The sequence below is a fragment of the Entelurus aequoreus genome, linkage group LG21 (genome assembly GCF_033978785.1).
Source record: "Entelurus aequoreus isolate RoL-2023_Sb linkage group LG21, RoL_Eaeq_v1.1, whole genome shotgun sequence".
In the NCBI taxonomy this organism is placed as follows: Eukaryota; Metazoa; Chordata; class Actinopteri; order Syngnathiformes; family Syngnathidae; genus Entelurus; species Entelurus aequoreus.
The window spans coordinates 1,480,036-1,502,622 of NC_084751.1; the positions used below are offsets into that span (position 1 = coordinate 1,480,036).

At 39.6% G+C, this 22,587-nt stretch overlaps 1 protein-coding gene across 1 annotated transcript; it reads right to left on the bottom strand.

Annotated features, from left to right (window-relative positions):
* Positions 1-1,174: 1,174 nt before the first annotated feature.
* Positions 1,175-22,297, bottom strand: gdnfa (glial cell derived neurotrophic factor a). Its single transcript, XM_062031813.1, has 3 exons — positions 22,018-22,297; positions 21,617-21,848; positions 1,175-1,823 (listed from the first exon to the last, which is right to left on the bottom strand). The coding sequence occupies exons 2-3, from the start codon at positions 21,825-21,827 to the stop codon at positions 1,309-1,311; spliced, it is 726 nt and encodes a 241-aa protein (XP_061887797.1). The 5' UTR covers positions 21,828-21,848; positions 22,018-22,297; the 3' UTR covers positions 1,175-1,308.
* Positions 22,298-22,587: the final 290 nt, after the last annotated feature.

Genomic DNA, 22,587 nt, shown 5'->3' on the forward strand with positions numbered 1-22,587 from the left:
ACATCACCTTGTTCAAAGAACAAAACCAACACAGTGCATAAACTCACAACAAATGACACACCTGCAAATCAGTGTGACTTCTGCTGTTGCCGTATCCGCAATACACCGATAGGGAGAAGTTTTTATTTACACAATGAGTCGGGTGTGTCTCGACCTCCGCCGAACCCCTGAGCCCGACTCACCGAACCCCTAGGGTTCCATCGAACCCAGGTTAAGAACCACTGCTCTAATGCGAATCAAAAAACTAATTTTGGGCCATTTTTTGCTCTTTTCATTTCTGAAACAAAAGTCGGACAACTATTTAATGGCACTTTTTTCAAACGACAATAGGACTCCTGCTGAACAAAGATGTTAGCGTTATGCTAAAAACATGCTAAGTGCGAAGGACAAGCTAAAATACTGCTTCCGGTTCAATTTGTCATCACACAGATAACCATGCATTTTTACATTTTGGATTAACATGAATTGGACTTTGTGTTTGTATGGAAAAATTTCAATCCATAAAAGGAAAACAGCAAAAAATGTAATTTTATGGCAATATTTGAATGAAAATCAACCCTTTTTTTGTTTGTTTTCAAAACTGCAATATATGATAAAAATGGAAAAACAGCCCTATCCTTGTTTTTTGATTTGCGTTTCAAGTTTGGAACTAGAATGAACGGCAGGTACACGGACCACCAACCAACGACACACTTTGTTTTTCAATGTTCTTTTTTGTATTTTAAAAGAATTATTTGTTTTTGTTTTTCAATGCAGAAAATGAAATGACCAAAACATACACTGACCGATCCGCCATTGTTTATGTTTCTCTTTACGCCTCCTTGTAAACGTGTAACCAATCGACATGTTCCAGATGTCCCCGCCAGGTCACATGACTCAAAAACCAGGCAACGAGATCGCTTCTTTTGGTCCGGAGTCTCTTTTCAGGCTTTCTCTTTGGCACCATCCAGGACAAACTTTTCAATAAATAAGAAAAAAAACAAGTAGAAATAAATAACAATAAGTTAACTTAATAAATATACCTCTTACACACAAGCGTTGATATATATTTATATATATATATATTTATGTATTTATACATGTATAGATGCCAAAAAGGTCTTTGCTGAATCCTGGTGTGGTTCTGCAGGACCCCAAGAAAGAAAGGAAGGAATATTCCTGGAGTTTTCCCCACAAAAAGAAACTTTTTTTGTGTGTGGTGTTTCAGGAAAGGCAGGAAATGTAACCATATTTAGTCTCCATCCAGCGTGTAGTCCGCCAAAGTTAGCTGGGATAGGCTCCGGCTTTCCCTGCAAAAAATGCGCGGCGTCAAACACAGCCGCACTTCTTGGCCGAGTGTTTCTTGAGCGTGTGATACACCACGTTGTCGTCCAGGAAGGACAAGTCGTCGTCAAAAGCGATTGGCCGACAGCACGTGCGGGCGGGCGTGTCCTTGTCCAGCCTCCTGCTGTGACTCAAGTTGTTGAGGATCTTGTCGTAGTTGGTCTCGGCCTCTGCACACGGCCCGCTGCAGTAGCGGAAGATCAGCTCCTCTTTGGTCTGGTAGCCGAGACCCAAGTCAGTCACGTTGAGGTGGACCTCCTTCAGCAGGCAGCCTCGACTCTGGACCGACGTCCTCCCTCTGCCTCGCTCGCCTCGTCCTCCCTTGCCTCGACTCCGCCCTCGTCTCCTCTCGCCTCTCGGACCTCTGCTGTTTGATGATCCTCTCTGACGCTGCTCCTTCTGGACACGCGACTCCGAGGATCGCCGCAGTCTGCCGATGGTGTCCTCGATGAAGTCCATGACGTCATCAAAGTGCTCGGAATCAGGATCCGTGGTGTCATCTGAAACATGAAAAAACCACAATCACCTTTCACATTTAACTCTGGAAATGTCTACAGGTGGCTCAGGGGGGACAGAGCCTTCTCTGTTGCGGGCCCCAAACTCTGGAATGATCTTCCACTTCATGTGAGACAGGCCCCTTGTTTGGCTATTTTTAAGACCCTTCTTAAAACCCATTTTTATTCACTGGCTTTTAACCCAGCATGAGACTTTAAACTGTTTTTAACTTTTAACTTTTTTAACTGCTTTTTATCTAACAAAATTGTTCTTAGGGTAATTTTGTATTTGCTTTTTTAATGTGTATTTTACTTCTGTTTTAAATTTTATTTTTTAGTCTGTCCTTTGCCTTCATTTCTTTGTGGTGTACAGCCCTTTGTTTTTCAACTGTGGTTGTTTTTAAAGGGCTTTATAAATAAAGTTGGTATGGTATGGTATGGTACAACTCAGAGTTCAACCGACAATTAAAATGTCAAAATGTCATAATGCAAAACTTAGATTGTCTTTGCTTTGTTGTCCTTATTTTGTAATGTCAGCACTAAGGTGACAAGAGGAACATGTCATGAAGAGGAAACAACATCTCTGTACAATATGGCTGACATTAGTAACACAATGTGAAGAGTCTGACCTCCAAGGCACACAACAATCTTCATGTCCAACATCACACCTGCAAGTAAGTATTGGACGCCATTTTTGTCTTTTTACACTTTATGACACATCAAAATGTTCAAAAGTTGCTTGCACAGTTTTGAACCTTTTCACCATGAGATGAATTCTGTCATGTCTGTGTGATCATGTTTTGTTTGGCCATGTGCTTTTTTGGATTTTGTCAGTTCCTGTTTTTTCACTCCCTGTTTTGTTTCCATGACAACCCATAAGTTTTCACCTGTCCTCATGTCACATACCTGATTCATTTGCACTCACGCACCTGTTGTTAATCATGTCTGTGTTATTTAAGCTTTTCATTTTCTGGCGACATTAACTCTGTTTACCTCTGATGACTTCTGCTACCCATGTTTCCATAGTTCCATGCCAAGTACCGTAATTTCCGGACTATAAGCCGCACCCGACTATAAGCCGCACCAGCTAAATTTAGGGGAAAATACAGATTTCTCCATATATAAGCCGCACCCGACTATAAGCCGCAGGGTTTTGATGTGTAATTAGCGTAGTATATAGGGGTTCCTGCTACCACGGAGGGGATTGTCGGGACAGAGATGACTGTTTGGGAACGCAAAGCGTCCCATTTATTAACTATAAATCTTTCAATCATTCAATCAAACTTTCACATCTTTGACATGGCGAACAGCATTCGTGCAGAGTACAAATAATACAACGGTGCAAAGTAATACAAAGTGCTCGCCTGTACGTTATCAAAATAACCAGCCTACCGGTATATGAAAAGTCAGTCTTTAATCATTGTGTCATCGTCTTCCTCCTGCGTACTAAAACCACCGAAATCCTCATCGTCGGTGTCGGAGAAGAACAGGCCGTAAATAAGCCGCACCCTTGTATAAGCCGCAGGGACCAGAACGAGGGGAAAAAGTAGCGGCTTATAGTCCGGAAATTACGGTAAGTTTTTGTTATTAATGCCACAGTTAGTGACGTTTTGCTTCATGTTCATAGTTTCTGCCTTTGTGCAAGTTTTTGTTTCATTAGCCAAGTGTTTGTACTTCCGCCTTGTGCGCGCCTTTTGTTCTTTTTTTATAGTAATAATTAAAAGATGTCCTTACCCTCACGCCTTGCCCGCGCCAACTTTCCTTTGCATTCCGGGAAAACACAACACCCTAAGGTCCACGTTATGACAAATTCATTCAATTGTCATTATTTCTACCTTCTTTTCTTCCTACCTGCATTCTTTTCATCCTACTTGCCATCCCTTCTTCCTTCATCCTACTTACATTCTATCTTAACCACCTACCTTCCTTCCTTCATCCTGTCAACCTTCTTTCCTTCCATACCACCTACTTTCCTTCTACCTGCCTTCCTTCATCCTACCTACCTTCTATCCTAACTATCTTTTTTCCTTCATCATGCCAACCTGCTTTCCATACCACCTACCTTGCTTTCTTCCTACCATAGCACCTACGTTCCTTCCATACCACCAACCTTCCTTCATCCTACTTACCTTATGTCCTAACGTCTACATTTTTTCTTTCCTTCTACCAACCTTCCATCCATATCACCTATCCCTCTCTTTCTTCCTTCATCCTACCTTCTTTCTTTTCTTCCTACGTACTTTCCATCCTATATCCTTCCTACCATCCCTTCTTCCTTCCAACCTTCTTTTGATCCTACCTGCCTTTTCTCTTAACTATTCACCTTCCTTCCTTCTTCCTACCAACCTTCTTTCCATACCACCCACCTTCCTTCATCCTACTTACATTCTATCTTACCTTCCTTTCTCATCCTGCCAACCTTATTTCCATACACCTATCTTCTTTCCTTTCATACCAATTACTTTCCTTCATCCTACTTACCTCCCACCTACCTTCCTTCATCCTACCTACCTTTTATCCTAACTACCTATCTTTCTTCCTTCATCATGCCAACCTTCTTTCCATACCACCTATCTTGCTTTCTTCCTACTTACCTTACGTCCTAACGTCTACATTCTTTCCTTCCTTCTACTAACCTTCCATCCATATCACCTACATTTCTTTCTTCCTTTATCCTACCTTCTTTCTTTTCTTCCTACCCACTTTCCATCCTACATCCTACCTACGATCCCTTCTTCCTTCAAACCTTCCTTCAAGCCTACCTACCTTTTCTCTTAACCATTCACCTTCCCTCCCTCCTACCAACCTTCCTTCCATACCACCTACCTTCCTTCATCCTACTTACATTCTATCTTAACCACCCGCCTTCCTTCCTTAATCCTGCCAACCTTCTTTCAATACACCTATCTTCTTTCCTTCCATACCACCTACCTTCCTTCATTCTATCTACCTTCTATCCTAACTACCTATCTTTCTTCATCATACCAACCTTCTTTCCATATCACCTACGTTCCTGTCTTCCTACCATAGCACCTACGTTCCTTCCATACCACCTACCTTCCTTCATCCTACTTACTTAAGTCCTAGCCATCTACATTCTTTCCTTCCATCCTACCAACCTTCCATCCATATCACCTACCCATCTTTCTTCATCCTACCTTCTTTCATTTCTGCCTACCTACTTTCCATCATACCATCCCTCCTTCCTTCAATCCTACCTACCTTTTCTCTTAACCATTCACCTTCCTTCCTTCTTCCTACCAGCCTTCCTTCCATACCACCTACCTTCCTTCATCTTTCTCACAGTCTATCTTAACCCCCTACACCCCTTCCTTCATCCTGCCAACCTTCTTTCCATACCACCTACCTTACTTCATCCTACCTGCCTTCTATCCTAACTACCTATCTTACTTCCTTCATCATGCCAACCTTCTTTCCATACCACTTACCTTCCTTTCGTCCTACGATAGCACATACGTTCCTTCCATACCACCTACCTACCTTATTTCCTGACCATCTACATTCTGTCCTTCCATCCATACCACCTACCTTTTTTCTTTCCTTCCTTCCATCCAACCGACCTTCCTTTCATACCGCCTACATATCTTCTTTTCTTCATTCCTTCTGTACCACCTATCCTTCTTCCATCTCTCCCAATTCCTTTCCTACTTTCCTATACCTAACTACATACCCAGCTACCTTCCTACCTCCTTGCATTCTTTCCATTCTACCTACCTATCCATCGTCCCTTCTACCTTCCCCACCTACCTCCCTTTATAACCACCTATCCTTTTCTTCCAAACATCCTTCCTATCTTTTTTCCTTCCACCCTCCCTACCTTTCTTCTTTCTATTCTACCTACATCTCCTCCTTCCTTTCTACCCACCTACCCTCCATCCTTCTTACCCTCCTTTCTAGCTGCATCTTTCCCTTGCTTATGCTGTTTTGAAACAAACCGTTCAAAGACATATGTACACATAGCGAATATAGACAACGTTAAGCCCCTCCCCCTAAAATAAAGTGTTAGCATTCGTCCTTGTGTAGTCTCCTCCGAGCTACAGTATTAGCTGCATGTAACTTCTGCCATTGTTGTGTTGTCACTACAGTGTGTGAGGATGTGTGTCCTTCAATGGGATTATTGAAGGTGATGAGGTGCAGATCCAAAGTCTTTACAGCCTCAAGTTACTTCTGTTCCACACTAACATCCTCTCTGGTCATGATCTCATTCTAAAGAGACACATTTGTTGTTGTCAGATGAACTATGATTACATCCCTGCTGTGTGTGTCCAAGTGTTGGTGTGATGTCCGGCAGCTGGTGTTGTGGTTTGAAGGCGTCACCTGACTCTTCTCACCTGTGATCAGTTCTGGCACTGCACACCTCGCCTGATCTTTCTAAGCTACACATCTGATTGGACCAGCAGGCTATTGGAAGGCGGGGCTTAACTGTTCCTATCACACACTGCCATTTACGGTAAAGACGACGGTTCAAGGGACAAAAGAATGTAATACGCATGCCAGGCCACTAGTTGGCTTTGTAAGAAATACATGTTATATTGTCATACAAATGAACAGGTGCTAATATTTATTTATTTTTTTATCATGTATGACCTTTTGTAAGTATGGTTCTGATTCTGAAACACACCACTTAGGTACTTACTGTACTTACATAAATACCTGGTAAGAATTTAACGTATTTAAGTAATATAGTCAACTATTTGAAAACGTTTTTTCTCAGCAACACAAAGACAACAGACTACCATTATTATTAGAGATGTCCGATAATGGCTTTTTTGCCGATATCCGATATTCCGATATTGTCCAACTCTTAATTACCGATTCCGATATCAACCGATACCGATATATACAGTCGTGGAATTAACACATTATTGTGCCTAATTTTGTTGTGATGCCCCGCTGGATGCTTTAAACAATGTAACAAGGTTTTCCAAAATAAATCAACTCAAGTTATGGAAAAAAAATGCCAACATGGCACTGCCATATTTATTATTGAAGTCACAAAGTGAGCGGGGGGTGTATATTGTAGCGTCCCGGAAGAGTTAGTGCTGCAAGGGGTTCTGGGTATTTGTTCTGTGTTACGGTGCGGATGTTCTCCCGAAATGTGTTTGTCATTCTTGTTTGGTGTGGGTTCACAGTGTGACGCATATTTGTAACAGTGTTAAAGTTGTTTATACAGTCACCCTCAGTGTGACCTGTATGGCTGTTGACCAAGTATGCCTTGCATTCACTTGTGTGTGTGAAAAGCCGTAGATATTATGTGTCTGGGCAGTGCCTTTAAGGTTTATTGGCGCTCGGTACTTCTCCCTACGTCCGTGTACACAGCGGCGTTTTAAAAAGTCATACATTTTACTTTTTGATACCGATAATTTCCGATATTACATTTTAAAGCATTTACCGGCCGATAATATCGTCAGTCCGATATTATCGAACAACCCTAATTATTATCAAAAACAATAACCTCATTTCCTCATCACCAACTTCTACTAGAACAGGGGTGTCAAACTCATTTTGTATGGGGGGCCACATGGAGAAAAATCTACTCCCAAGTGGGCCCGGACTGGTAAAATCACGGCACGATAACTTCAAAATAAAGACAACTTTAGATTGTTTTCTTTGTTTTAAAAATAGAACAAGCACATTCTGAAATTGTACAAATCATAATGTTGTTGTTTTTTGTTTACACTTACACGGTGCGGTTGATTCCTGGGCGCGGCCACCGCTGCTTCTCACTGCTCCCCTCACCTCCCGGGGGGTGATCAAGGGTGATGGGTCAAATGCAGAGAATAATTTCGCCTCACCTATAGTGTGTGTGTGACAATCATTGGTACTTTAACTTTTTTAATAGTATTCTATCTTTATTTGTCGTTGATTATATTTTCTGAATAAATGATGTGACAATGTTCATCAGTCATGGTAAAATAATTATATCAAAATCAAATTACAGGATGTTATTTATGTAGTTTGATTATTTTCCTCGACTGATGTACTTAATCATGTGGTTTATTTTTTTACATATGTAGCATCATCTACAAAGATACGAAGAATTGCTATTGCGACATCCAGTGGACACATTTAGAACAGCTGTTTCTTTCATTCAAAAATTTCAGGTTCATTTTTATACTTAGCAAACTCATCCCGCGGGTCGGATAAAACCTGTTCGCGGGCCTGGGGCCGTACGTTTGACACCCCTGTAGTAGGACATGTTTACAAATGTTTTTTCCTGGCTCCAAAACGATGACAGTTTTTATTTCGCTCAATTTTTGATTAAAAACATTCATTAAAAAAACACTTGGAATATTTAGTTTTCACTTTCTACGTCAACATGAAAATGTGTGCTTAAATGTACTTAAGGCTGTAATACTAACACCAAGCCACTAGTTGGCGATGTCACTACAACAAAATATTGTTCAAAACCCTCATGAAAAATAAATTGTGAAAGACAATTCTTTTGCTTCAAATTGAGATTAGAATTTTATTATGGGCCTGCTGCAATGCAAGCAGCCATATAGTTATTCCTCATACTTCAACTTGTATTATGATAGTTCTGCACGTTTCTTTTACGATAAATACGAGATAGATCGGCCAACGGACCCCCACATATGTTATACCATCGGAAAGGTCTCATTCGCGCCGACGGAGGTACTTTAAGTTGGCAAAATTTCGTGTTACCGTGCTTACGCTATTCCCGAATTTTAAAAAAATGGGCCAATTGAATAGGTACATACCCTTTTAATGGACAATTGCTCTGAGACAAACGCCAAAAAGACATGATTACCTCCTCTTGTAGCTTGGTGCTTATCGTCTCATTTTGTTCGCACAAGTGTCTACTTTCGACACAATTGATGGATTGATTGAAACTTTTATTAGTAGATTGCACAGTACAGTACATTTTCCGTACAATTGACCACAAAATGGTAACACCCGAATAAGTTTTTCAACCTGTTTAAGTCGGGGTCCACGTAAATCAATTCATGGTAACAAGCTAACTGATAGCATGCTAACGTTGGCTTGCTTGCATGCTAACATGAGCATGATATTTTTTGGGTTAAATTTGCTTCAGTTTACCCCAGAGTCAAATAACTTGGCACGTGACACTTGTTAACTGTTAGCATGCAAATATTAGCATGCTAACTTTTTTTTGCAGTTTTTTCACTTTTTTCTTTTCTTCCGCAGCCATACACCTTACAGCCGTGTTACTTGATATGTGACACATGCTAACTGTTAGCATGCTATTGTTAGCACAAATGCTAAGTGTTACATTTTAATGTAAGCATGCTAATGTTTTGGGCTAGCCCTATAGCTAATTTTGTACAGTTACACCTAAAGCTCACAGATTCAGACAGTCGGCACCATCTTCTAAGTACGGCGGCTTCCGGCACAGATAGCAGGCCCATCAAGATGTTTTTTTGATTGATTGATTGAAACTTTTATTAGTAGATTGCACAGTACAGTACATATTCCGTACAATTGACCACTAAATGGTAACACCCCAATAAGTTTTTCAACTTGTTGAAGTCGGGGTCCACGTAAATCAATTCATGGTTAAGCTACAATTATAATTTTAAATCACACTGTTCTTATTAAACTATTTATTGTTTTGTTCTGTTTAAAGAAACTTCCAATGTTCTTTACGGAAGGTTCCGGAAGGACAATCGACAGAGGTGTTTTTCTTTATAGGAATGAACAGAAATATAGAACATGAAACTAAGTTAAAAAAAAAACATGGCACCTTAAGTCGCTGGACAGCACAACCGTGCAAGTCGACAAAAAAAGTCCATTCAATAATGCAACCGGGGCAGGAGAGCCAACTCGCCCTGGTTGACGGCGAGAGTGAGGAGGAAGTGTGGCGACAGCGCAGCCTTGAGAAAAATGTCAGCGTTCCTCTGCGGTGCAACTCGTTAATATACATTTCAAAAAATTAAACAGACAACAAACCAGTTGAGACTGACTCGACACATTTCCTCATATAAACTGTAAAAAAAAATCTGTCAAATTTACGGTAAACTCAGAAATTCACCATAAAAATACAGTCGTGATGTATAGGACATTACAGATGTTGAATCCGTAAATTTTACAGTTGATAACTGTTTTTGCTTTTTGTAAATTATTATGAAAAAAACGGATATATTGTTAACATGTTTACCAAAAAAAACCTACAGAATTTACGGCCAAAAACCAATTAAGGCCAATTTTAGTGTTGCCAATCAGCCAATTCCCAGGTGCTTGTGTTTGGGGGTGGGAGGAAGCCGCAGTACCCGGACAGAACCCACGCAGTCACGGGGAGAACATGCAAACTAAACACACAGAAAGACCCTGAGCCTGGGAATCGAACTCAGGACCTTCTCACCGTGAGGTCCGTGTTCCTTCAAGTGAGCAATTTAAAAATGCTGTATCTGTTAGATCAGTGTTTTTCAACCTTTTTTGAGCCAAGGCACATTTTTTTGCGTTTAAAAAATGCGGAGGCACACCACCAGCAGGAATCCTTAAAAAACTAAACTCAGTTGACAGTAAAAAGTCGTCGCCGCAATTGTTGCATATGACTTTAAACCATAACCAAGCATGCATCACTATAGCGCTTGTCTCAAAGTAGGTGTACTGTCACCACCTGTCACATCACACCGTGACTTATTTGGAGCTTTTTGCTGTTTTCCTGTGTGTAGTGTTTTAGTTCTTGTCTTGCACTCCTATTTTGGTGGATTTTTTTCTTTTTTTGGTATTTTCCTGTAGCAGTTTCATGTCTTCCTTTGAGGGATATTTACCGCATCTACTTTGTTTTAGCGATCAAGTCTATTTCAGTTGTTTTTATCCTTCTTTGTGGGGACATTGTTGATTGTCATGTCATGTTCGGCTGTACATTGTCTTTGCTCCACAGTAAGTCTTTGCTGTCGTCCAGCATTCTGTTTTTGTTTACTTTGTAGCCAGTTCAGTTGTAGTTACATTCTGTATAGCCTTCCTTAAGCTTCAATGCCTTTTCTTAGGGGCACTCACCTTTTGTTTATTTTTGGTTTAAGTATTAAACACCTTTTTACCTGCACACTGCCTCCCGCTGTTTCCGACATCTACAACGCAATTAGCTACCGTAGGCTGCCATCTACTGATATGGAAGAGTATTACACGGTTACTCTGCCGAGCTCTAGACAGCACCGACACTCAACAACAACACATCATTTGCAGACTATAATTACTGGTTTGCAAAAAATATTTTTGTATCCCTATACTGTATCCCATTTAAGGCTCATTTTGAATAGCTTACTTGAAGGAGGTCATGTTGTGAGTTGTCCAGTGAAAGGTTGTACAAATACTTTCAAGTTAAAATTCTCACGTACCGCTCATATGCCTGGGAAACACAGGCATTTTGCAGATACTAGTATTGGTGACAGGGCGGATTGTGCCTCACAGTGAGAAGGTCCTTGGGTTTGATTCCCGTGTGTGGAGTTTGCATGTTCTCCCTGTGACTGCGTGGGTTCTCTCCAGGTTTTCCGGGTTCCTCCAAAGACATGCACCTGGGGATAGGCTGATTGGCAACTTTAAAACTGGCCCTAATTTGGTTTACGTTGAATTCCTGGCAACCACAGCTGCCTACAAATTCTATAAGTTTTTTTTGTAAATAGATTAACAATTGTATCAGTTTTTTTCATAGTAATTTACTGTAATCACAAACAGTCCAATTCAACATCAACATACCGTAATGTCCTGTACATCGTGACTGGATTTTTCCCGGTGAATTCCTGGCTGCCAGTATTTTACTGTAAAGTGTGCAGATATTTTTTTTTACAGTAATTTAGGTTATCTACTGTTTCTTGGTTTGCAGGAATCCACTGCATTTATTTTTGTGATCAACTATTTTGGATTGTTGCTATTTTGCCGAATTTTTTAGGGTAATTTTTTTTTTTACAGCGTAATATATTTCTGTGTTTCCACTGCAGTTCCACATAGCCAACAGTCGCACTTGACAATAATGATGTAAATAATGTAAATAATTCAATGTGATTATCTTGTGTGATGACTGTATTATGATGATAGTATATATCTGATAGTATATACCAGGGGTCACCAACCTTTTTGAAACCAAGAGCTACTTCTTGGGTACTGATTAATGCGAAGGGCTACCAGTTAGATACACACTTAAATAAATTGCCAGAAATAGCCAATCTGCTCAATTTACCTTTAACTCTGTTATTATTAATAATTAATGATATTTATCTTTGTGGAAACAATGATCATCTTAATGATTTCTCACAATAAATATATATAGAAACAGATAAATATCAATATACAACACTTTATTTTTATATTTTCTCTAAGTGCACATTTTTCAAATTGAACATTTTCAAATGATCATCACAATATCCCATTTTAACTAGATAGCCACTAACATTTTTTAACAAATCATGAATTACTTTGCACCATGTTTGTACAAATAATAACTCATGTAAAATACAAAAGTCAACTCTCAAATTTTTAAATAAATCCTGTCACACTTTGAACTGGACACCAAATCTGTTATCTGTTTCTTTGTCAGTTAGTGAAGACCAAGTCTTTAAAATATTTTCTTGGATTTTCAAATTCTATTTGAGTTTTGTCTCTCTTAGAATTAAAAATGTCGAGCAAAGCGAGACCAGCTTGCTAGTAAATAAATAACATTAAAAAATAGAGGCAGCTCACTGGTTAGTGCTGCTATTTGAGCTATTTTTAGAACAGGCCAGCGGGCTACTCATCTGGTCCTTACGGGCTACCTGGTGCCTGCGGGCACCGCGTTGGTGATCCCTGGTATATACACTACCGTTCAAAAGTTTGGGGTCACATTGAAATGTCCTTATTTTTGAAGGAAAAGCACTGTACTTTTCAATGAAGATAACTTTAAACTAGTCTTAACTTTAAAGAAATACACTCTATACATTGCTAATGTGGTAAATGACTATTCTAGCTGCAAATGTCTGGTTTTTGGTGCAATATCTACATAGGTGTATAGAGGCCCATTTCCAGCAACTATCACTCCAGTGTTCTAATGGTACAATGTGTTTGCTCATTGGCTCGGAAGGCTAATTGATGGTTAGAAAACCCTTGTGCAATCATGTTCACACATCTGAAAACAGTTTAGCTCGTTACAGAAGCTACAAAACTGACCTTCCTTTGAGCAGATTGAGTTTCTGGAGCATCACATTTGTGGGGTCAATTAAACGCTCAAAATGGCCAGAAAAAGAGAACTTTCATCTGAAACTCGACAGTCTATTCTTGTTCTTAGAAATGAAGGCTATTCCACAAAATTGTTTGGGTGACCCCAAACTTTTGAACGGTAGTGTATCTGTATCATGAATCAATTTAAGTGGACCCCGACTTAAACAAGTTGAAAAACTTATTCGGGTGTTACCATACCATACTTCACTGTGCAGCCTACTAATAAACATCTCAATCAATCAATCAAAGTCACTGGTGAGTCGTGACCATGTGATACAGATTGACAGGAAGTTGACCTGCCGTCAGCCACCTAAATGTACGTAAGTTCTACAAGAGTTCATCTAATCAGTAGCACACGGATGCTCTTATGAACTTCTCTTCATGTGCAAAGTGGAGCATCCCTGCCGTGTTGTTGACATAAACGTCACAGCGTTGGCCGAGCTTCCATTCTAGTTCTCCCCCCCCCCCCCCCCCCCCCCGAGTGAGGATGATACAGAGTCACGCTCCTCCAAACATCATAAATTTTCCTGCCCACCGTCGCCGTTAAAAAACCAACATAAACAACCGGCGTCAAACTTTCCGCTCTGTTTCCAGCCTGATTTCTGACTTCTGGCACACTCGGGTGAAAGGTCGCGGCGGCGGAGCGGAGGCAAGAGCCAGTAATATAAACAGCGGAAGAGAGGCGGACATGTTTGGCAGCACCGTGGGTTTTTTTTTTTGGTGGAGTGGAGTGGAGTGTGATGTAACTATTAGCTAACTGCAGACATGAATCAACAATTCATCATTTCACTTCTTACATGTAGACTACTTACACAAGCTCTTATAACCAGCACCTATTTGGACGCACCTTCTGCACAACTATTGAAAAATACACAAAAACGGCTTACAATTGAGCTTTTATGCAGTTTTTTTACTTTGATTATTACTAGAGATGTCCGATAATGGCTTTTTTGCCGATATCCCATATTCCGATATTGTCCAATATCAACCGATACCGATATATACAGTGGTGGAATTAACACATTATTATGCCTAATTCTGTTGTGATGCCCCGCTGGATGCATTAAACAATGTAACAAGGTTTTCCAAAATAAATCAACTCAAGTTATGGAAAAAAATGCCAACATGGCACTGCCATATTTATTATTGAAGTCACAAAGTGCATTATTTTTTTTAACATGCCTCAAAACAGCAGCTTGGAATTTGGGACATGCTCTCCCTGAAAGAGCATGAGGAGGTTGAGGTGGGCGGGGGGTAGCGGGGGGGTGTATATTGTAGCGTCCCGGAAGAGTTAGTGCTGCAAGGGGTTCTGGGTATTTGTTCTGTTGTGTTTATGCTGTGTTACGGTGCGGATGTTCTCCCGAAATGTGTTTGTCATTCTTGTTTGGTGTGGGTTCACAGTGTGGCGCATATTTGTAACAGTGTTAAAGTTGTTTATACGTACACCCTCAGTGTGACCTGTATGGCTGTTGACCAAGTATGCCTTGCATTCACTTGTGTGTGTGAAAAGCCGTAGATATTATGTGACTGGGCCGGCACGCAAAGGCAGTGCCTTTAAGGTTTATTGGCGCTCTGTACTTCTCCCTACGTCCGTGTACACAGCGGCGTTTTAAAAAGTCATACATTTTACTTTTTGAAACCGATACCGATAATTTCCGATATTACATTTTCAAGCATTTATCGGCCGATAATATCGGCAGTCCGATATTATCGGACATCTGTAATTATTACCAATCCTGCACAAACTACTTCAATAACTTAATATACAATATTGTAAAAAAAAAACTAACCTACATGCACGCTTATATCCAGATCTGCACCAAATGTTTGAGTACCAACTGAGTTCTGCCAACACAAAAAACAAGTGTAAAGTGTGACCTCCGTGCCAACTGCAATTATCATTTATTTAAAGGCGTTTATTTACCTCAAGTGTAAAGATGACCATAGACAGCAGGCAATAATTGTCGTTACGTTTAATTTTGATAAGGATTTGGAGTGCAAAAAAATGAATATTGAGTCAAAAATATTAAAGTTCGATGATTTGGTAAAATTGCAAACAGCTAAAATGATGTACAAAGCCAACTATAATCTGCTACCAAAGAATGTACAACAATTCTTCTCAACTGAAGAGGAAAAATATAACCTTAGAGGAAAATCTAATATAAAACATTTGTATGCACGTACACCACTTAGAACCTTTAGCATATCTGTATGTGGAATTAAATTATGAAATGTATTAAGTAAAGAAGTTAAACATTGTACTGATATGATCCAGTTTAAAAGGTTGTTCAAATTAATAGTGCTTGCATACCGGTAGTACAAAGAAGAAGAAATATGAGAATTACTTTCAACCTTATTGAAAATAAGAGATTCCTCATCTCAGCATGTTAATAATGACTGACTTAATTAATTACATATTACTAAACTGTTGTATTGCTCATTTACGGATGTCATGTTACTATAAAAAGGTCAGTAAATGAATGTAAATATTTGTAGATGCTCTGAAGTGGGAAAGGGATAGTATTAAATAAGCTTTGCTTCTTCCTAAAGAAGAAAACAATTAGCTACCCCCTTTTAATTAGTGTAATTTGTCTGTTAAATTGTTATACAGTAAGTACACCTCTGCATAGCATTGTTTCCTTAGTAAACTAAAAAGAAAGACAATTAGATAACTTACAAGAAAGAATAACTTTATTAACATTGTTCTTTATTCTATACCAGAACATATTTAAAGTGTGAATTATATATTTTTTTTATATAGCACTTTTCTCTAGTGACTCAAAGCGCTTTACATGGTGAAACCCATGATCTAAGGTACATTGTAAACCAGTGTGGGTGGCACTGCGAGGAGGTGGGTGAAGTGTCTTGCCCGTAGACACAACAGCTGTGGCTAGGATGGCAGAAGCGGGGATCGAACCTAGAACCCTCAGATTGCTGGCACGGCCGCTCTACCAACTGAGTTACGCTGCCCCAAAGTGCATCAATTTGGTTGAAATTCCCCCAAAAATGTATTCCTATTTAAACTACAGTTAACTTATAAACAAGTATATTGCACAATGATCTAATAGCCAACAACAGCAACCAACATTTTAAAGCGCATAATGACGCTGCTGACCACCTATTAGACTTCAAATGCAGCACCTTCCATCTTGTGGCGTTCAGGGACAAGAAAATACGTCAGGAAGTTGCCTACAGTTGCCTACTGTTAATGGCAGTGTTTTTATGGAGACCCTGTTGGTTATTTGTAAAACCACAATTGATGACTAATTGAATGGAGTCGTTAATCGAAGCTCCCTCCAGGTTCACCACACAGTACAGGCCAAAAGTTTGGACACACCTTCTCCTCATTCAATGTGTTTTCTTTATTTTCATGACTATTTACATTGTAGATTGTCACTGAAGGCATCAAAACTATGAATGAACACGTGTGGAGTTATGTACTTAACAAAAGGTGAAATAACTGAACACATGTTTTGTATTCTAGTTTCTTCAAAATAGCCACCCTTTGCTCTGATTACTTCAAGAGGTAGTCAACTGAAATGGTTTTCCCTTCACAGGTGTGCTTGAAGCTCACGGAGAAAATGCCAAGAGTGTGCAAAGCAGTAATCAGAGCAAAGGGTGGCTATTTTGAAGAAACCAGAATATAAAACATGTTTTCAGAATAATAACTTCCTGTTTGACTTCTTTAGACAACAAACCAGTTGAGACACATTTGATCATATAAACCTGTAAAACAAAATCTGTCAAATTTACGGTAAAATGCCGGCAGCTGTGGTTGCCAGGAATTCACCGTAAAAACGCAGTCACGATAAATAGGACATTACAGATGTTGAATCCGTGAATTTTACAGTCAACTGTTTTTGCTTTTGGTAAATTACTATGATAAAAACTGATATATTGTTAACGTGTTTACTTAAAAATCCTATAGAATTGACGGCCAAAAACTGGCAGCTGTGGTTGCCAGGAATGATGTACTTTTTTGTTAAGTACATAACTCCACATGTGTTCATTCGTAGTTTTGATGCCTTCAGTGACTATGAGAAAAAAAGATGTACTGTTAACGTGTTTACCAAAAATCCTATAGAATTTACGTCAAAAAACTGGCAGCTGTGGTTGCCAGTAATGATGTACTTTTTTGTTAAGTACATATTTTCACATGTGTTCATCCGTAGTTTTGATGCCTTCAGTGACTATGAAAAAAAAAGATATATTGTTAACGTGTTTACCAAAAAAAACCTATAGAATTTACGTCAAAAAACTGGCAGCTGTGGTTGCCAAGAATGATGTACTTTTTTGTTAAGTACATAACTCCACATGTGTTCATCCGTAGTTTTGATGCCTTCAGTGACTATGAGAAAAAAAGATGTACTGTTAACGTGTTTACCAAAAATCCTATAGAATTTGCGGCCAAAAACTGGCAGCTGTGGTTGCCAAGAATGATGTACTTTTTTGTTAAGTACATATTTTCACGTGTTCATTCATAGTTTTGATGCCTTCAGTGACTATGAAAAAAAAAGATATATTGTTAACGTGTTTACCAAAAAAAACCTATAGAATTTACGTAAAAAAACTGGCAGTTGTGGTTGCCAAGAATGATGTACTTTTTTGTTAAGTACATATTTTCACGTGTTCATTCATAGTTTTGATGCCTTCAGTGACTATGAAAAAAAAAGATATATTGTTAACGTGTTTACCAAAAAAAACCTATAGAATTTACGTCAAAAAACTGGCAGCTGTGGTTGCCAAGAATGATGTACTTTTTTGTTAAGTACATATTTTCACATGTGTTCATCCGTTGTTTTGATGCCTTCAGTGACTATGAAAAAAAAAGATATATTGTTAACGTGTTTACCAAAAAAAACCTATAGAATTTACGTCAAAAAACTGGCAGCTGTGGTTGCCAAGAATGATGTACTTTTTTGTTAAGTACATAACTCCACATGTGTTCATTCGTAGTTTTGATGCCTTCAGTGACTATGAAAAAAAACGATATATTGTCAACGTGTTTACCAAAAAACCTATAGAATTTACGGCAAAAAAACTGTCAGCTGTGGTTGCCAGGAATGATGTACTTTTTTGTTAAGTACATAACTCCACATGTGTTCATTCGTAGTTTTGATGCCTTCAGCGACTATGAAAAAAAAGATATATTGTTAACGTGTTTACCAAAAATCCTATAGAATTGACGACCAAAAACTGGGAGCTGTGGTTGCCAGGAATGATGTACTTTTTTGTTAAGTACATAACTCCACATGTGTTCATTCGTAGTTTTGATGCTTTCAGTGACTATGAAAAAAAATGATGTATTGTTAACGTGTTTACCAAAAAAAACCTATAGAATTTACTTTGAAAAACTGGCAGCTGTGGTTGCCAGGAATTATGTACTTTTTTTTTAAGTACATAACTCCACATGTGTTCATTCATAGTTTTGATGCCTTCAGTGACTATGAAAAAAACTGATATATTGTTAACATGTTTACTAAAAATCCTATAGAATTGACGCCCAAAAAACTGGCAGCTGTTGTTGCCAGGAATTATGTACTTTTTTGTTAAGTACCGTATTTTTCTGAGTTTAAGTCGCTCCGGAGTATAAGTCGCACCGGCTGAAAATGCATAATAAAGAAGGAAAAAAACATATATAAGTCGCACTGGAGTATAATTCTCATTTTTGGGGGAAATGTATTTGATAAAAGCCAACACCAAGAACAGACATTTGAAAGGCAATTTAAAATAAATAAAGAATAGTGAACAACAGGCTGAATAAGTGTACGTTATATGAGGCATAAATAACCAACTGAGAACGTGCCTGGTATGTTAACGTAACATATTATGGTAAGAGTCATTCAAATAACTATAACATATAGAACATGCTATACGTTTACCAAACAATCTGTCACTCCTAATCGCTAAATCCCATGAAATCTTATACGTCTAGTCTCTTACGTGAATGAGATAAATAATATTATTTGATATTTTACGCTAATGTGTTAATAATTTCACACACAAGTCGCTCCTGAGTATAAGTCGCACCCCCGGCCAAACTATGAAAAAAACTGCGACTTATAGTCCAAAAAATACGGTATGTACTTAACAAAAAAGTACATCATTCTTGGCAACCACAGGTGACAGTTTTTGGCCATCAATTCTATAGGATTTTTGGTAAACACGTTAACGATATATCAGTTTTTTTCATAGTCACTGAAGGCATCAAAACTACGAATGAACACATGTGGAGTTATGTACCGTATTTTTCGGACTATAAGTCGCAGTTTTTTTCATAGTTTGGCCGGGGGTGCGACTTATACTCAGGAGCGACTTATGTGTGAAATTATTAACACATTACTGTAAAGTATCAAATAATATTATTTAGCTCATTCACGTAAGAGACTAGACTGCGCGGCATATACTTGCTGTGCGCAGAGGACGCTTGAGCAGTGCGCAATTGCGCAGGCGCGCACCTTAGAGGGAACGTTGCTTGGCAGTCCATGTCTTGTTGAAAACACGCCATTCGTCATCACCTTTTCTCTTTTTAGCGTCTCGGGTGTAGACCGTGCATCACTTGTCGCTGTGCACCTTCACTCGCAGGTTACACACGGACATACGCCCATAAATAATACTTTTCAAAATAAAAGCAGCACAGTTGTATTGCGCGCACGACATAGATGTTTTTTCAACTTTATTTTGTAATTTGTGATTGCAGCTGTTCACATTCACTCACAATCACGCACGCGCATACGTCCACACGGAAGTAATACAAATAATGCTTTTCAAAACAAAAGCAGCACCGTTGTATTGCACACTCGACATAGATACTTTTTAAAATTTATTTTGTAATTTATGATTGGCCTCACGCGGGCCGGACAGGGACGCACAAAGGGCCGGATGTGGCCCGCGGGCCGCAGAATGCCCAGGTCTGGACTAGACGTATAAGATTTCATGGGATTTAGCGATTAGGAGTGACAGATTGTTTGGTAAACGTATAGCATGTTCTATATGTTATAGTTATTTGAATGACTCTTACCATAATATGTTACGTTAACATACCAGGCACGTTCTCAGTTGGTTATTTATGCCTCATATAACGTACACTTATTCAGCCTGTTGTTCACTGTTCTTTATTTATTTTAAATTGCCTTTCAAATGTCTGTTCTTGGTGTTGGCTTTTATCAAATACATTTCCCCCAAAAAATGCGACTTATACTCCAGTGCAACTTATATATGTTTTTTTCCTTCTTTATTATGCATTTTCGGCCGGTGCGACTTATACTCCGGAGCGACTTATACTCTGAAAAATACTGTAACTCCACATGTGTTCATTCATAGTTTTGATGCCTTCAGTGACTATGAAAAAAACTGATATATCGTTAACGTGTTTACCAAAAATCCTATAGAATTTACGGCCAAAAACTGTCACCTGTGGTTGCCAAGAATGATGTACTTTTTTGTTAAGTACATAACTCCACATGTGTTCATTCGTAGTTTTGATGCCTTCAGTGACTATGAAAAAAACGGATATATTCTTAACGTGTTTAGCAAAAATCCTATAGAATTGACGGCCAAAAACTGGCAGCTTTTTTGTTAAGTACATAACTCCACATGTGTTCATTCGTAGTTTTGATGCCTTCAGTGACTATGAAAAAAACGGATATATTGTTAACGTGTTTAGCAAAAATCCTATAGAATTGACGGCCAAAAACTGGCAGCTGTGGTTGCCAAGAATGATGTACTTTTTTGTTAAGTACATACCGTATTTTTCGGACTATAAGTCGCAGTTTTTTTCATAGTTTGGCCGGGGGTGCGACTTATACCCGGGAGCGACTTATGTGTGAAAGTATTAACACATTACCGTAAAATATCAAATAATATTATTTAGCTCATTCACGTAAGAGACTAGACGTATAAGATTTCATGGGATTTAGCGATTAGGAGTGACAGATTGTTTGGTAAACGTATAGCATGTTCTATATGTTATAGTTATTTGAATGACTCTTACCATAATATGTTACGTTAACATACCAGGCACCTTCTCAGTTGGTTATTTATGCCTCATATAACGTACACTTATTCAGCCTGTTGTTCACTATTCTTTATTTATTTTAAATTGCCTTTCAAATGTCTATTCTTGGTGTTGGGTTTTATCAAATAAATTTCCCCCCAAAAATGCGACTTATATATGTTTTTTTCCTTCTTTATTATGCATTTTCGGCCGGTGCGACTTATACTCCGAAAAATACGGTAACTCCACATGTGTTCATTCACAGTTTTGATGCCTTCAGTGACTATGAAAAAAACTGATATATCGTTAACGTGTTTACCAAAAATCCTATAGAATTTACAGCCAAAAACTGTCAGCTGTGGTTGCCAAGAATTATGTAGTTTTTTGTTAAGTACATAACTCCACATGTGTTCATTCATAGTTTTGATGCCTTCAGTGACAATCTACAATGTAAATAGTCATGAAAATAAAGAAAACACATTGAATGAGGAGAAGGTGTGTCCACACTTTTGGCCTGTACTGTATATATACAGGTATATATATAAGTTCCTTTATCCTGATCCTCACCAAATCGTGCCATAGTTGCGTGGTGACGTGCAAAGCTTACATTGATCCTCCATGGAGACGTCCTGCAGGCTGCGCTCCGCGTGGCGTCGCCGCAACAACAACAAGGTCTCCTCTCGGTCGTCCTGGGATGGGTGCGCGTCAGGGAAGGTCCTCTTGTCTGGCTGCTGCGGGCTGCTTGGGTGGTAGAGAGGCCGGGTAGCTACGGAGCTCAGGAGCAACAAACACATGGCCGCGACGTCCCATAACTTCATCTTAGACTCAGTTCCTACGAGCTGTGCGGGGAGGGGGAGAATAAGTCGCGTTAAGCCGTGCAATGGCGCGTAAACGCGTGCGTAAAAGTGCATTTTCTTTACATTACGCACGCCGGGTCTTTACGTTTGACGCATACGAGTCGATATTGTCACACCTGTGGATGACATGGTGTGATAAAAGTGCGCTCACCTTCAATATGGCCCCTGCAGACCCGCAGATCGCTGCCGTTACAATCCACACGCATGTATCGTCCCGATTAGGTGCGACCCAAAACGACAGTTTATGTCCAATCGGGGGGCAAAACAGGTCCTGATCCGGATCCGCAAAGGTGCGCGCACTTTGGACCTCTGCGCCTGTCCACCCGAGAAAAGTCGCCCAACGCCTCCGTTACATCCACGGTACAAGATCACACCCAAAACGCGCGTCGTCCTCCATGTCGTCCAGGTTTCAGCCGCTTCTTCCCCGCGCATGTCGTCCTCATCGCGGGAGCAGCGCCGAGCCGCGCTCCGCGGGCACTCCGGAGACTTTTATAGTCCAGTGCGCGCTGGGAGTCCGCCCTCTTTTTATGGAGAACAAACAGCGAGTACGGCGCGCCAAAAACACCCCCCAGCCCCCCACCCCCCAGCCCCCAGCCCCCTGTTTGCAGTTTTTAGATATGTGAGGGATTATGTCACACATCCTCATGTCCTTGGACTTGGATGTCAGGTTTCACTCTGGCTGCTTCTTTAATGTTACCTTGAAGCTTATGTCAACATTGGC